Source organism: Crocuta crocuta, unplaced genomic scaffold, assembly GCF_008692635.1.
Source record: "Crocuta crocuta isolate KB4526 unplaced genomic scaffold, BGI_CrCroc_1.0 scaffold56, whole genome shotgun sequence".
NCBI classification, from domain to species: domain Eukaryota; kingdom Metazoa; phylum Chordata; class Mammalia; order Carnivora; family Hyaenidae; genus Crocuta; species Crocuta crocuta.
The window spans coordinates 2,151,410-2,166,282 of record NW_027531334.1 but is presented as its reverse complement, the minus strand read 5'-3'; the positions used below and the strand labels follow the sequence as shown (position 1 = coordinate 2,166,282).

General features: G+C 36.1%; 1 protein-coding gene across 3 annotated transcripts in view; it reads left to right on the top strand.

Moving 5' to 3' along the window:
- Positions 1 to 14,873, top strand: part of GRAMD1C (GRAM domain containing 1C) — a 58,563-nt gene that overhangs the window by 20,847 nt on the left and 22,843 nt on the right. For all 3 annotated transcript variants that reach the window (XM_077771834.1, XM_077771833.1, XM_077771832.1), the window contains 3 exons: positions 1,871 to 1,989; positions 5,539 to 5,671; positions 8,710 to 8,872. In XM_077771834.1, the coding sequence (XP_077627960.1) occupies positions 1,946 to 1,989; positions 5,539 to 5,671; positions 8,710 to 8,872 (340 nt within the window). In that variant the 5' untranslated portion in view covers positions 1,871 to 1,945. The remainder of the gene's footprint in view (positions 1 to 1,870; positions 1,990 to 5,538; positions 5,672 to 8,709; positions 8,873 to 14,873) is intronic.

The window sequence follows — 14,873 nt, the reverse complement described above, 5'->3', positions numbered from 1 at the left end:
CTCCTCTGGGCTAATGTAATTCAGCCTCAAAGAGACCTGACATTTTACTTAGCTTGAATAACTTTATTGTAGATAATTGTTTGGATACCTTTTATTTTTTGAAGTATTGATAATAATGTCTGAATTATGGTCAACTACTCTTGTGGAATCTTACCTGTCTGGCAAATTGGAAACTAGTGGTCTAAAATGGAGGAATTTTGTTCTTAATCTCTTTGAGGTTTCATAAAATATAATGAAGGTCATCTAGTGTAACGTAACAAAGATTCTATAGCCACTAGACATGGAGAAGAAACGAGGAGAAAGATAAAAGGAAGAGGCATCTGTCAAGGGGAATATCAGGGAGGAATTTAAGGCATATATTTGGTCCCTTTATATCTCTGTATATTTATCCCTATTTTCCAACTTAAACTTTTTTACCCCAGTTAGGTCAATAAACTATTAACTGACTTCAAAACAAACGTAATCTACGTTCTTTATGTATTTATTCTGTATTCGTGTGTTGGTTTCTCTCTCTCAAAATTTCCTCATCTCTCTGTTTTCCCTATTCATGTCCTTCTTTCAGCTCTGCTGAAGACATTTCTCCAATGTGAAGCCTTATCTGGTAACACAAATCCACAGTAATACTCCTTGCCTTTAGACTTTTATAGTATGTTGAGTCTATCAGTACTTTAGTACTTAATATTATAGCCTGTCATATTTAACTTAAAAGTCTCCCATGTTTCTTCAACTATACTGTAAGTTGTTTGAGAACAAGGAGCTTAACTTGTATACATCATGTTTATCCTTGGCCATCTAGTGCAGTGATCCATGTTTTGTAGGTTCTAAATAAATATTTGCTGAATGAATGAGAGATAGTCTTGCCAACAGTTGCCTCAGGTGTTATGCTGCCTCCCTCTACCGTGCTTAATCATGTAATTAACCACCTAAAATGATTCGAGAAATCAGACCATTGGTTATCATATTATTCTTGTTTTTGTTTTGGTATACAGTGCATGCAAGACTTTTTTGTATTAGATGATTTTAACACTGATATGTTACCTACAAAGAAAGAGCAAGCTGGATTTTGTTATAAATAAATTAAAGGAAATACTCTGAATTCTAGCCTGTTGCTTTTTATATTTTAGGAAAATATAACTTAAAGTTTACTGATATATAAGGTTTTAAAAATATTTAAAAATATTCAGATACATTATGAATTAAGAGAATGGTTTAGGATGATAATTAGAACTCCGAATGCTGACTCAGTGTCATGGTAGACGGTTGGATTGTAGAATTATTTATTTATTTATTTATTTATTTATTGGATGGTAGATTTTAAATTGCAGATTAGTGATTGCCAAATACTATGAACAAACCATTTAATGAAGAGACAATTTGAAACCTCTTCCCATTAACAGTAGTTATTATGTTATACACTTTAAAACCATCATTGTATCTACTCCCAGTATTAACCCTGTCAGATAAGTTTTGTTAACACATTTTTTTAGATGTTTATTTATTTATTTTGAGAGGGAGAGAGATCACAGTCAGGGGAAGGTGGGGGGGATCCCACACAGGTTCCATGCTGCCTGAGATGGGATTCAATCTCATGAACCATGAAATCATAACCTGAGCCGAAATCAAGAGTGGGACGCTAAACCTATTGAGCCACCCAGGCACCCCTTTTAACCAATTTTTTATATACACAGAAAACTGACATTTTAAAAGGCAAAATTGCTACCAAAGTTTCACATTTAGAATCTACGCAACAGGTCATTTTGATTTCAAAATTCATGTTTGAATCACTATGTAATAGTTATATAAGTTATAGTTATGTAAGATCACTATCTTATATTTTCCACTACTTAGTGTAATTCTTCTGTCATTTTAGAGCCTGACCAGACGGGAATTCTGGCAGCTGCTTCAGCAGCACTATGGTAATGAGCTAGGCTTAAATGCCGAAGAGATGGAAAACTTGTCTTTGTCAATCAACGACAATGTGCAGCCAAGGTAGAGCAAAATGTTTTTAACTATCACGACTTATTAATCATTGATTAAAGCAGAATTATTTAGACTTTACCAATTTAGAATTTCTATTAAATTACCCTTGGGTGAAATTTGCCTCTTTGGTCTTTGTAGTGGAATGAAGTGAAAGGTGAGAACATTGAATAGTTTGCTAAATTACTAAGCAAATATAGGACATATAAGGAAATGTTAATTTTGTAACTATGTTATCTAGGGTTTGCTTAAAGCATGATTTTAGTAAAGCTTTTTATTAAGAATCTGGAGAAGTACCTAATGACATCTCTGAGGTTGTAGATAACAATAAAATAAATTAGCTGGTAGATGTTTTGAGAAATACAAAGATAATATGATGTTTTCTCAAGGAAACCCTAGCGTAGTGCTTGACATGCAGCTGGGACTCAATAAATATTGAATACATTAATGAAAGGAGCTGACAGTACTATGGAGAATGCAAATAATTATAATACAGGGTTGAAATGACAAAGGCCAAAAGGAGTAATAGATAATATGATAAGAAATTCAGAGATGAGATTATTTTTGACTAATAGGGATTCATTTAGAAGAGTGGCCTTTTTTTTAATCGACACAAGTATAAGTGAATTTTATCCAATGGTAATTGAGGTCATAGCAATAAAAACAAGGATAATACATTAAAATTCTATAGTAGACACTGTTAGTGAAGGAAGCAAATGAAAGAAGCAAGTCACCCAACACCACGTATTGTACAATTCTGTTTATGTAAAGTGGAGTCCAGAATGAATATGTCTATAGAGACAGAAAGTAGATTAGTATTTGCCAGAGGCTGGGAGGAAGGGAGAATGGGGAGTGATTACTAATGGGTGCAGGATTTCTTTTCGAGGATGAACATGCTCTAAACCTAGATAGTGGCTATGGCTATGCAACTCTATAAACCACTGTATTGTACACATTAAATGGGGTGAATTTTATAGAATGTGAATTATATCTTAATAAAACTCTTACTTAAAAATTGTATAGCAAATAAATGTAAAAATAGAAAATTTTCAGAAGTCTCAGTGTATTTATAGTTTTTCTCTATTTAGGTAGTCTTCTAGTTATACTGATCCTCTTTATTGTGTTTCAGCTCGGCATCAATATTTTAGACTTTTTTACGTGGTTGCACATGCATATTTTATTAGTTTTCTGTAAAGTTAAAAATTTCCATTGTACTACTCTCCTTGTAAAGTTTACTAGTCTCTCTTAGGTACTGGAGCTGGATAGAAAAGTAATTGACAGGAAACTAATTTGACAATAAACTATTGGTAAAAAAAAAAAAGAAAAAAGAAAAGTAATTGACATACTGTAGAGACCCTTGGGTTGTGGTGAAGAAGATCTGGATTCTAGTCTGGACCTGGCCACCAAGTATCTGCACAACCTCAAGCAGATCTCTTAGCACTTTACCCATCTCTGAAATGAGGTAGTTAAACTAGATAATCTTCAAGGTCCCTGCCAACTCAAGGAGTTTCTAGTCTTTGAAGAAGAGGAGATTAAGTATGCTTTACGCACTCTAAGGTTCAGCTTTTCGAGGTCACCAGAGAACTTTCTTCTGGCAATTGAGTGCTTTCTGAGAGAAGATGTGGCCAGATCCTCATTTCTCCTTCTCTTCCTTTTCCCTTTCTTCCTATTTCTAAAAGAAGCATATCTATCTCAAACCTTTACTTTCTCAGCACTTCCATCTTCTTTGTATTCATTTTCAATCTCTCCATCACTGTCTCCTGCTTTTTCCTTTCTGTATTTCTCCACAACTCACTCCCATCCTTAAAATCCTCACATGCAGACATTCCGCTGCTGGGCTAGTCTCAAAGGGCCATTTTTCTTGTTGGGTCCCTCTCAACCTTGCCATTATACCTGGCCAGAAGTGACTTGGTGGCAGACCTAAGTATTTATTATTTGTGTGGTGTAGAATAGGGATCAAAGGCCCTTTGGCTTTTCTCTTCCTTCCTCACGATAACCTGGCTAAAGATGTTAGGCTGCTACTTTATATTTAGAAGAGCTTTAAGTCTCTATCTAGCAATGATTACATAAGAATAATAATTGCTCAATGAGTTTGAGGCCTTGAAATTAGATCAGTTGTACTTCTTTTATATTTAATAGATTTTCCTTTCTTTATGCTCCTTCCTGAGAGAGGAAAAGCAAGTCCCAGGACATTTTGTTGCAGTCATGTTCCTATGACCATTTGAAAGCTGTTCCTTAAACCTTGTTCTTAGGAATAAGAAGAACAAGAAAAGGGGCATGGACTAATTCATGAAGTCTGTGATCAGACATCAGGAGCACCCCCTTCTGGGAGGGATTCACCACCTCATCTGGAAGTCAGTCAGAAGGAAGGAGCCTTTTTTTTTTACGAATAGTTTGTTGGTTTCCATATAACACCCAGTGCTCATCCCCACAAGTGCCCTCCTCCATGCCCATCACCCCCCCTCCCCCCCACACCCATGAGTCCTCAGTTTGTTCTCAGCATTCAAGAGTCTCTCATGGTTTGCCTCTCTCCTTCTCCTCCACTGTTTCCCCCTTCTTCTCCCCCATGGTCCTCCGTTAAGTTCCTCCTCATCCTCATATACGTGCAAACATATGATACTTGTCCTTTTCTGCCTGACTCATTTTGCTCAGTGTAACACCCTCAAGGTCCATCCATGTTGCTATACATGGCCAGATTTCATTCTTTCTCATTGCCATGTAGTATTCCATGGTATAGANGGAAATCTTTTTTTTTTTTTTACAAATAGTTTATTGTCAAGTTGGTTTCCATATAACACCCAGTGCTCATCCCCACAAGTGCCCTCCTCCATGCCCATCTTCCCCCTCCCCCCACACCCACGAGTCCTCAGTTTTTCATTGCCATGAAGTATTCCATTGTTATGGAATATGGTTTATCCATAGATAAACCACATCATCTTGATCCATTCGTCCGCTGATAGACACTTAGGCTCTTTCCATGTTTTAGCTATTGTTGAGAGTGCTGCTATGAACATTGGGGTACATGTGCTCCTATGCATCAGCATTTCTGTATCCCTTGGGTAAATTCCTAGCAGTGCTATTGCTGGGTCATAGGGGAGTTCTATTGTTAATTTTTTGAGGAACCTCCACACTGTTTCCCAGAGGTCTTCTGCCCATTTTAGAAGGAAGGAAGTCTTAACCTGACTTCTGATGCTGATTGGTATCTAATCCAAACATCTAACCTGCACATTTCAAAGCTTTGTGGCAGTCCACAACTGAAATTTAAACCAGCTATACCATTCATTGGGTTACTTGCTGTTATTGCCATTTGTACTTGGTTAATTTTTTAATGGTTTCTAAAATTTATAAGATCTCATATGAGCACAGTTTATTTTCAGAAATAAAGTCAATCTGCATGTGATTTAAGAAGCTGGCCTTGTTATAAGTAGCACTTATTTGTTACATTACAAAAATCATCTGTTGTCAAAATGCTGTATAATAGAAAATACTTCAGTGGGGAGACTAAATCACTTATTTATATGGAATTGACATTGATTATATTCTATAATGTGTTTCTTATAGAAGTCCAGGAAGAAGCATCTTGGATGACTGTGGGGAGAGAGATGAAAAATTTTCCAAGCCCGTCAGTTTTACCCGAGAATCAGTTAATTGTGTTTCAGAAACAGAGTCAATTGATGGAAATTCACCAAAAGGGGTTAGTGTATGATATCCCTTTTAAAATATACCTGATGCTGTCATGTGTTAGTCATAATGTAAAATCAAATAAAAATATAGTGTGCAAAATTTTTAAAATTTAAGATGCCAACTGCGCCTTTATTTTAGGAAAAGGTTTTAAGTCTATAAGTAACCGAGGTTACATGGGAATAATATGTGGTTCTGTTCAGAGCTGGATATGGTGCAAAACTACCAGACAGTTCCCTGAGCATCCGTCTATAAGGAGGATAGGCATTATTAAAATTAAAATAAGATAGAGAAATTTGTAGTTAGCAGAATTTTTCTCAGGATTAGTGGTGTGTGGTGAAAAGAATCTGTTTTGCAGGGGAAGAGGAGAACCCTGAGTAGCATGCTTGAGTAACATGCTTCGTAAACTGACTATGAAAGGCACATCAGTTAATTAATAGTTTCTTCCTTTATTTTTTCAAATGTCATTATAAGCCCACTGCTTTTTGTCCCCCCCCAATGGGTTTCTATCATTTGAGTCATTATTTATCATTATTTTTAATACTCAGTTTGTCTCCTCTGACAAGAAGAGCCTCTTCAGGTGGGCTCCTTTGTCTTCTAGAAATGATCAATAGTATTTGATGGCTTCCCTTCTTTCTGGCACAACCATGGGTCCCAGTCTTACTGTCCCAGACTTAGTATTAGCCATTTTCCTAATGGGCCATTGTTCTTAGTGAAGAATGGTATTTAAAGACCACATTCTAAGTGCTGAGAGTGCTCCTATTGTACAGCTGTTGTTCTGCTGACTGGGGATGCAAGTTTGGGGCCAACGCTGACTTTCTTGGTTTAAAGTAGAGCTTTGGTTTCAAATTTTACCTCTGCCACTTGCTACCTGAATGCCCTTAAGTAAGTTAACTTAATTACTTAACGTTTCTATGCTTTGTTTTCTCAACTGTAAGATGAAGGCAGTAATACACCACGGGATTTTTTTAATAAGGATTACATGAATTAATATATGTGAAATTGCTTTGAACAATCCCTATAACACATTAAGTATTCAATAACCATAAGCTATTATAATTGAGGGTGAATCTGCACATGGCCAGCAATGGGCCTCTTGTAACTTCTCCCATGGAGCTCTCAAACATTGAAATTGAATATGTAAAGGCCACTAAGTTATCAGCTTATTTCAGGCAACCATCATTCATTTATCTTAGTCTGATTTTGTGTTGTGGATTTCTTGCAAAACTATTTATCTAGAGACCCTTAGGAACTTACTACAGTAGCAAGGAAGGTGATTCTGGATGCTAATCTCTTTTTAAAAGTTCTCATGGAGGAAACCAAACCACTAAATTTTGGGTAGGTAACAGGACAGGAAGTCTCTTGCAATCTCCTGATCCTTTTCCAAAAATCTGACTTTGAGGACTGGATGAATTCTCAAAATTACTAATCTTGAGTCTTTCTTACAACCTCCTTGACTTTGTCTTCTGTTCCTGCTCTTAGAACTCCATTGGTTCTTGCTTCTAGTTTTGTCTCTGAGGGAAGTCATATTTCATTTAAGGAAAGGGAATGGAATGTACAGGAAGATTTTAATGTTTTAACATTGGTCATACATTCATTGACATTTTCAGGTTATGGAATGCAATATACAAGTTCAGTCCTTTTTTTTTTTTTTTTTTTGCATCCAAGAACAGTAAGATGAGATAGATTCTCAGATGTCAACAAATATCATATGTCACTAACTTTGTTTTTTTTTTTACTTCCAAGAAAGTTGGAAATAACAAAAAGTGAGAAATAGAATTTTTTTTCTAAGATGAAATAGGTCTTTCTTAAATTATAAAATTAAATTCCTTGTAAAAATTCAGGAAATATAGAAAAGAACACAAAGATATAAAAACTGTTCAGATGTCAACCACTAAAAGATAATGACTGTTACTTTTCCTATAAGTACTTGTCTATAGTCTTTATAATAGGAGCCATACCTTAATTAGAAACAACAGGAGAAATATGTGTATACAATTACTCAGCATCTGCTAGAGAGGCTCTGGGTCAGCTAAGTAAGCATATTGCTTTGCAGTGTGGAACACCCAAATAAATCAAGTCTCAGTCAATTTTGGCAGTAATCTCTGCTTGAAGAATCGGTCCTCTGACTAGGGTTGTTTAATCCTTTCATAAATTGTAGCCTGGGTCCCAGTTGCTATTTTTCTCTCTGAGTGGCCAGTAGAAAACTTTATCCTCCCTGGAGCTTCAGTGCTGATCAAAGATCTCCTGGGGCAGGAAGTGTAAGGATTGTAGATATGCTTTCTTTCAATGCAAGAAAGTCCTTCACTGTAGAGTTGATATTTTTTATGCTGTTCTATTAAACTGAATTATAATGCTATTTTATTTGAATACTAACATAGCAATGGCATTCAAACTTTAGTGCCTAACAGTAATTTATTATAGAAATGGCATATCTTGATTAAACCATTCTCAGCAAGTATAGATAGTATCATATATTGAATATATGTTAATGCCCAATTCTTTAATCCCTTAGCAGCAAAGCCAACTGTGTTCTTATGAGTTTGCTGTGAAATTGTTTCCTGTTGATCCTCTCTCCTCCACTGTACTCTTATGCAACTCTTATTCTGTCTATTTTCTTTCTCTTTCCCTGTAGCTACTGGTCTTGAGAATGGGAGAGTTCTATTCCTTGAGATGATGAGGCAGGTTTTGTCTGGGGTCTAATCGGGTTTGACACCTCTTCCCTGCCCACCCTAAAGAGCCTACTGCTCCATTATTGTCCTCTGCTCCCCTTTCCCTTCTGCTCAAGTGATTCACGTGATGTTAACTGTGAGTTCCTTTTATATGATGTTCTTCCTAAATTTATTGTTCAGTACTGTGTAAGAAGACGATTTCAGAATATATTATCATATATTATTATTTACCAATATTTTATTGACTATATTGGAAAAGTGATGCAAACATAACACATTTTCCAAAGAGCTGTGTTTCAAAGAGTTTTTATTATTAAAGATCTCATTTTAAATTCTAAGCCAATAATCTGTTTTTTAAAGTGGATTGTTTGCCTTTTAGGGGTTAGGGAAAGAAGAACCCCAAAGTGAGAAACAGTTGAAAAAGAATCCTTTACAAACTTCAGAGAAGAGATTAAGTGGAGTGCCATCAAAATCACTGGACTTGAATAAAAATGAATATCTTTCTCTGTACAAAAGCAGCACTTCAGATTCTGTTGATGAAGGTAAAGAATTTCTTATAAATTATAATAAAATTTCAGTCATGTCTCTTAATGTTTATTTTTGTATTGGGTGAGTGCACATTGAGAATTTATTCACATTCTCACTCTATAAAGAACCAAAGGAGGGGCGCCTGGGTGGCTTAGTCGGTTAAGTGTCCGACTTTCGCTTAGGTCATGATCTTACGGTTCGTGGGTTCGAGCCCCGCGTCGGGCTCTGTGCTGACTGCCAGCTCACAGCCTGGAGCCTGTTTCGGTCTGTGACTCCCTCTCTCTCTGACCCTCCCCTGCTCACACTGTCTCTCTCTCTCTCCTAGAAATAAATAAAACATTTAAAAAAAAAAAAAAAGAACCAAAGGAATGGTGGAAGTTGATAGAAAATAGGGGAAAGAAGCTGCTAGATCTAACCCATCTCCACTTTTCAGAAGCCTGGGTTGTGAAGATCTCCATCACATTTAGCTTTTAAAATTCTAAGCCTTAAGTCAATGGAGATGGAGCAGTAGCAATGGAAAAGCAAACCTGAATAAAAATCTGCATGGTGTTATAGACACCATAGATTGTACTTTCTTTTAACTACCAAAAANTTTTAAATTGTTAAAAACCCAAAAAAAAAAAAAAAAAAAAAAAAAAAGAAGGAAAAAGAAAGAGAGAGAGATGCAAAAGTGGAGAATATAATAAAAATAAACCCAGGTGCTTAAAGGAAATTTTATAGAAAATCATGTTCTACTTTCCCTAAGTTAATACTGAAAACCTGGAGCTTATCATACTTATTAAGTGTACATTTTAATAAACCTTTTTTTTTAAATTGTAAGGTTGACATCTGAAGGCAGTAGGGAGACATTGTGAAAGATACTGAGTAGTGACTACTTTGTAATTTCAGGAAAGAGAACAATGTCAGTGGATTTTGCTGTATCTGCTTTCTATCTGGCAATGCTCAGAATATTGGGAATGGGGACATTAGAGTAGTTTGGGTCTGTAGGACATGACTGTATTTGCTACTTCAGTTACTATTTCAGATTAGACCTGGTGTGGGATCTCCTGAAGCCTTTTACTGTACATGAAAACCAAATCATGAAAACCAAAACTAAATCTAAGTCAAATCTAAAATCAAATCCAAATCCAAAAGCAAACCAAGACCCACTCTTTGAAAACCAAAATCCAAATCAAGTTAGAATTTGGTTTGGGAATGCTGTTGTCAGTATCTTTAATGAAAACTAAATCCATGATCTTAAAAACATAAATAAAAACATAGTAGTTCCTAAAAATAATAGAATGCATTTGGACAGTTGTTGAGTTCTTTTGAAAATACAGTTGAGAGTTTTTTAGGAAGACTGAGCTCCATGAATGACTAGACTCTCTTAGTGCCCTTACCATTCATGCTCTGATATACTGATATACTGATATACTACAGTATGTGTGAATTAGTAATCTGCCTGGCTGAACTGTGACTTTAGGAAGATCTACTCTGGCACCCAGTGGCCAGATAGGTAAGTGACACCCAAACAGGATTTTTTTTCCCCCCCTTTTCTTTAACCTGCTCTTTTATAAGAATGGTCCTCAGAAAGAAGCTTTATTGATCCTGTAAAAGTAACATTAATGATAAGTTACATAACGGAAAATATTATATCTCGTATAAACTGTGTTCATATCTAGAAATAGAGAATAACAGCAGCGCAGTTGCTATATTACATGTCAGCCCTGATCACATTTCCTCTTTGCTGATGTCCCTTTAAAGACTGGTTTTACAGCAGTAAGACCTTACATGTAACATTTAGCTTTCCTTTGTGGAGGTTTTCTTTAAGGTGCATGTGATGACTTTCTCCTTATTAGATTATCATTAGATAACAAGTCAAGTACTTCTGTTGCTTCCCCTAAGTAGACTTCAAAATTTCAGGCTTATCATACATACTAAGTGGGTATTATAATGAATCTATTTTTTATTTTCTGGAAGTTGTGAGGTTATGAAGATATTTGAAGTCAGTTTAGTGGGGAAAATAAGAAAGGTCAAAAGAAGAAAACCATCCCAGGAAATCTGTGTGTGGATTTACAGAGAGTTAAGTAGATGGCAGATTATTTTAAACCAGACATTTTATTTAAAATTATAGTATTTTGATCGACCATTGTGAGTAGGCTGAATGAGAAAATGAGAGGATTTCCCTTTTTTCTCTCTTCTGCTATCTATAAATTGTAATCTTTGGGAGGGGGGAACTGGACCATTTTGAAGGAGAGACTCCCTCTAGACTCATGTATCCTCATGAGATATCTTACAGAGGGACCTGAAACAACTATTATGCTCCCTTTGATGTGGAGTTTAACTGAAGCCCATATAGGAAAAGTTAGCCTAGAATCTGCTTCGACTGGTTCTCTTTTAAATGTTCTTACTCTATGGTAGGCAGTTTAGAACCCACCAACATTGAAAGGAGCCTTGTTAGGGATATTTCTGTACTTCCAGAAATGGGCTCTGGGCTGCCACCTTCTGAACCAGATGCTGAGCATTGTGTTTTAATCTTTTAAACCACATATGAACTTAAAAATTCAATATATAATACTTCACAGAAGAAGCTGTAGAAGAACCTTGTTTATCTAGAGTGCTATTGCTGATAGGCTTTCCGCAGCTTATTAACCACTTGCTCAGTTTTGGGTAAAGGTTCAGAGAATTTGTGAAGGTGCTAGGAGCTTCCTGGCAGATGAAGATGAGTTGACACAATGTATCCACATGTACAAGTGTAAGGAAATTGTGGCTGTATTTTCTGCCAAAATAATATTTCTTTTGCTGTCAGGATTTACTTCTTTAACCTGCCCTGCCCTATCATGTCATGGATAGTCTGTGAAACATCTGCCCCAGGAGGTAAAGCCTTGAATGGAAGCTGACAAACTGGCTGATGGCATGAGACACCTGGGCTGTGTCATGACAGAATTAAGTTTAGTTTTAATTGCTGGGGTGAGGGGCGCCTGGGTGGTTCAGTCAGTTAAGCGTCCGACTTCGGCTCAGGTCATGATCTCACAGTTCATGGGTTCAAGCCCTGCGTTGGGTTCTGTGCTGACTGCCAGCTCAGAGCCTGGAGCCTGTTTTGGATTCTGTTTCTCCCTCTCTCTCTGCCCCTCCCCCGCTCATGCTTTGTCTCTCTCTGTTTCAAAAATAAATAAAAACTATAAGAAAATTTAATTGCTGGGATTAGAACTTGGTGTGATAGGGTGCCCTAACCAAAGTCACTTATGTTGAGAATGGGAGCTAAGCAAGGCAAAGATTAGGCTGGAGGAACGGTACATAAAAATAGCAAAATTGGAATCCATGGTCTAGAGCTGACAGACCAAGATGAATTGGAAACTCATGCAAAGAAAAGTAGGAATCAAATATCAGGTGATGCTTATTAATAAAGGTGAGGACAAGTAGGCCTCTGGGGAAAGCACAGAAAAAGCCGTGAAAATAGTCTAGCACATCAGGGAAGGGCCATGAGACTAAGCCAGGTAACCCTGACATTGTTACCTGAGTCAGGCTTTTGAACAATACTCTCAAATTGAACTTGTTTTTTCACATGTAAAGAAAGCCTTCAAACTATGTCAAGAAGACAGCAGGTCACCAGTTTTTAAGAAGATACAGGATAGAACAAATTGTGTGTCATTAGTTACTCAAACTCCAAATCATCTGCTTTTCTTGCACACCTACCTTGTACATTTTTCATGAACTCTCAAAACACTGTTAACATATGGCTTTAGTTTATTCATGCCCATGTCCTTCTCATATTTATTTATCTGACTCACTTTTCCCATCATTTCCACTGGCCACTTTCAAATTGATAAGTTTGAAGATTTTCAATTCAAGAAATATTTGTTCTTCATTGGAAAGAGTAACCTGCTCTCGGGTTGAGTGGTGTTGCTTTTCCAACTTGAAATGCCGCTTGCCAGCCTCATATGCCACCGCAGGATCACTGGTGATGCTACGAATGTCATAAATAAATAATCCCAGATGGAAATAGTTTATTTCATGTTCTTACTTCCTTGAATTAATTTCCATATCAAAGGTGTTATTAAGTTCCACTAGTAATGCCACAAATTCCATTTTATCAGTCGTAATATAGAACAATTGATCTAATAATGGAGTTTAAATGAAATATGAAAACGTATTGAAATGTTTATGTGAGTGTAATTTGTTTCCTTCATAAACATGAACAAGAAACTTACTTTTGAAAAATTACAGTTTAAGAGCTCCTTAGAGAAATGACTGCTTCTAGGGCTGAGATGGGGAATATGGAAAATGAGGCTGGAGTTTCTTATAGGGCCAGAGATAAACACTTCAAAAGAAAAAAAAAAGAGGCACATCAAAAGGGCATAGGAATCAGCCTGAAAGAGTTCCTAATGGCCAAAGTAAAAAAAAAAAAAAAATTGAGGAACAAAATAAATATGATAGTATTGGATTATAACCTAAAGTATAAAATAGCTATTCATGAGTCCATACTGATACAAATGATCAAATAAATATGTAAATGGGGGAGAAAGCACAAGTCTTAAGCCTTTTGAATACTATACATACATACTCGCCCTTCTAGGAAGTGGAGCTTAATTCTCCCCGCCTTCCGACCATGGGCGGAACTTAGCATTTCTAACAAACAGAATATGGAAAGGCAAAAATGGTAACTTTACAGTGGAGGAACCTGCCAGACACCACCTTAACCAAATGATCAAGGCTCCCATTATCATAAATCATACTGATACCCTGGATTCCCTGAGTTTGATGAGAAGGGCACTTCACCTTCGTGGGTATTCTTCCCCAAATCCACAACCCCAGTCTAATTGTGAAAAAACAAATGAGCACAAATTGAAAGACATTCTACAAAATAACTGACCAGAGTTCTTCAAGTGTGTAAGACCATTAAAAAACAAGGAAAGAGTGAGGGACTGACACAACTGGAGGAGACGAGGGAGATCAAACAGTGACATGCAATGTGGTATTTTGATTAGTTCCTTGTACAAAAAAAGGACACTTTAGGGAAAGGGTAACAATAACACCCAGCTTCCTTAATTGTAAATCTAAAATTATTCCAAAATAAAAAGTTAAAAAATATGGTTGCAAAATGGAAATCCCATGAATAAAAATTGACCTTAAGATACTTTTTAAAAAGCATTTTCAATAGTCATTCATTCAAAAATAGTTATTTAACACTTATTTTGTGGCAAATACATAATGTATATAGATGTTTAAAATTGACATGGTCCCTACGCAGATGGAACTTAGAGTCTTATGCAGGAGAGAGGCATTGAATAAATCAACAGGCCAGTAAAGATAAAAATTACAATTCAGGATAAGTTCATGAAGGAAATGAACAAGATTAATAGAATCACCTATACTTGTTTTCTTTGTATATATGGATTTAGTTTTACAATGAACATATATATATTACTTCTATTTCAGAAAAGGTTTTTTCGCAAGCCTAATTTGGGAAGTTATCTCAGAAAACCTTAGCACATTACCTAGTTTCAGTGATTTATTTCTCTACTGAAGGAGCCATTATTTGAAATTGCTGTGATTAGCTTTTGCCTACACAAAGTATTGTTGCAGGGAGAAGGTAAATCAATATCCGCCTGATATCCCTAAGTTCTTTGCACCTGTAGCAAAATAGAGAAACACAAATCATCTGATGAGGGAGAATAAAGAATAGTTGGGGTGAAGGCAGAGCTAGAAGAATTTTTCTGATTCTTAGACTACTGCCTTTTGCTTGACCAGATTGCTTTCCATGGCTTAATACTGACTGATGTCCTACACAAATAGTTCTTAGAGTATAATATCTGTAACATGGNTGGCGGTGGGTGGGGGGGGGGTTTTGGTTTTGTCAGTTTTTATTCTGTATTGGTGGAGCATCATCATTGAAATAATAAATAATCCTAGTCCTGAAATCATTAAAATTTCATATTGGATTGCTTTACTCTATTTCCTTTACCTGATTCTTATTCCTAGCTGTGTTTTTTTTTTTTTTTTTTTTTTTTTTTTTTCTTATTTAAATTCCTTGGA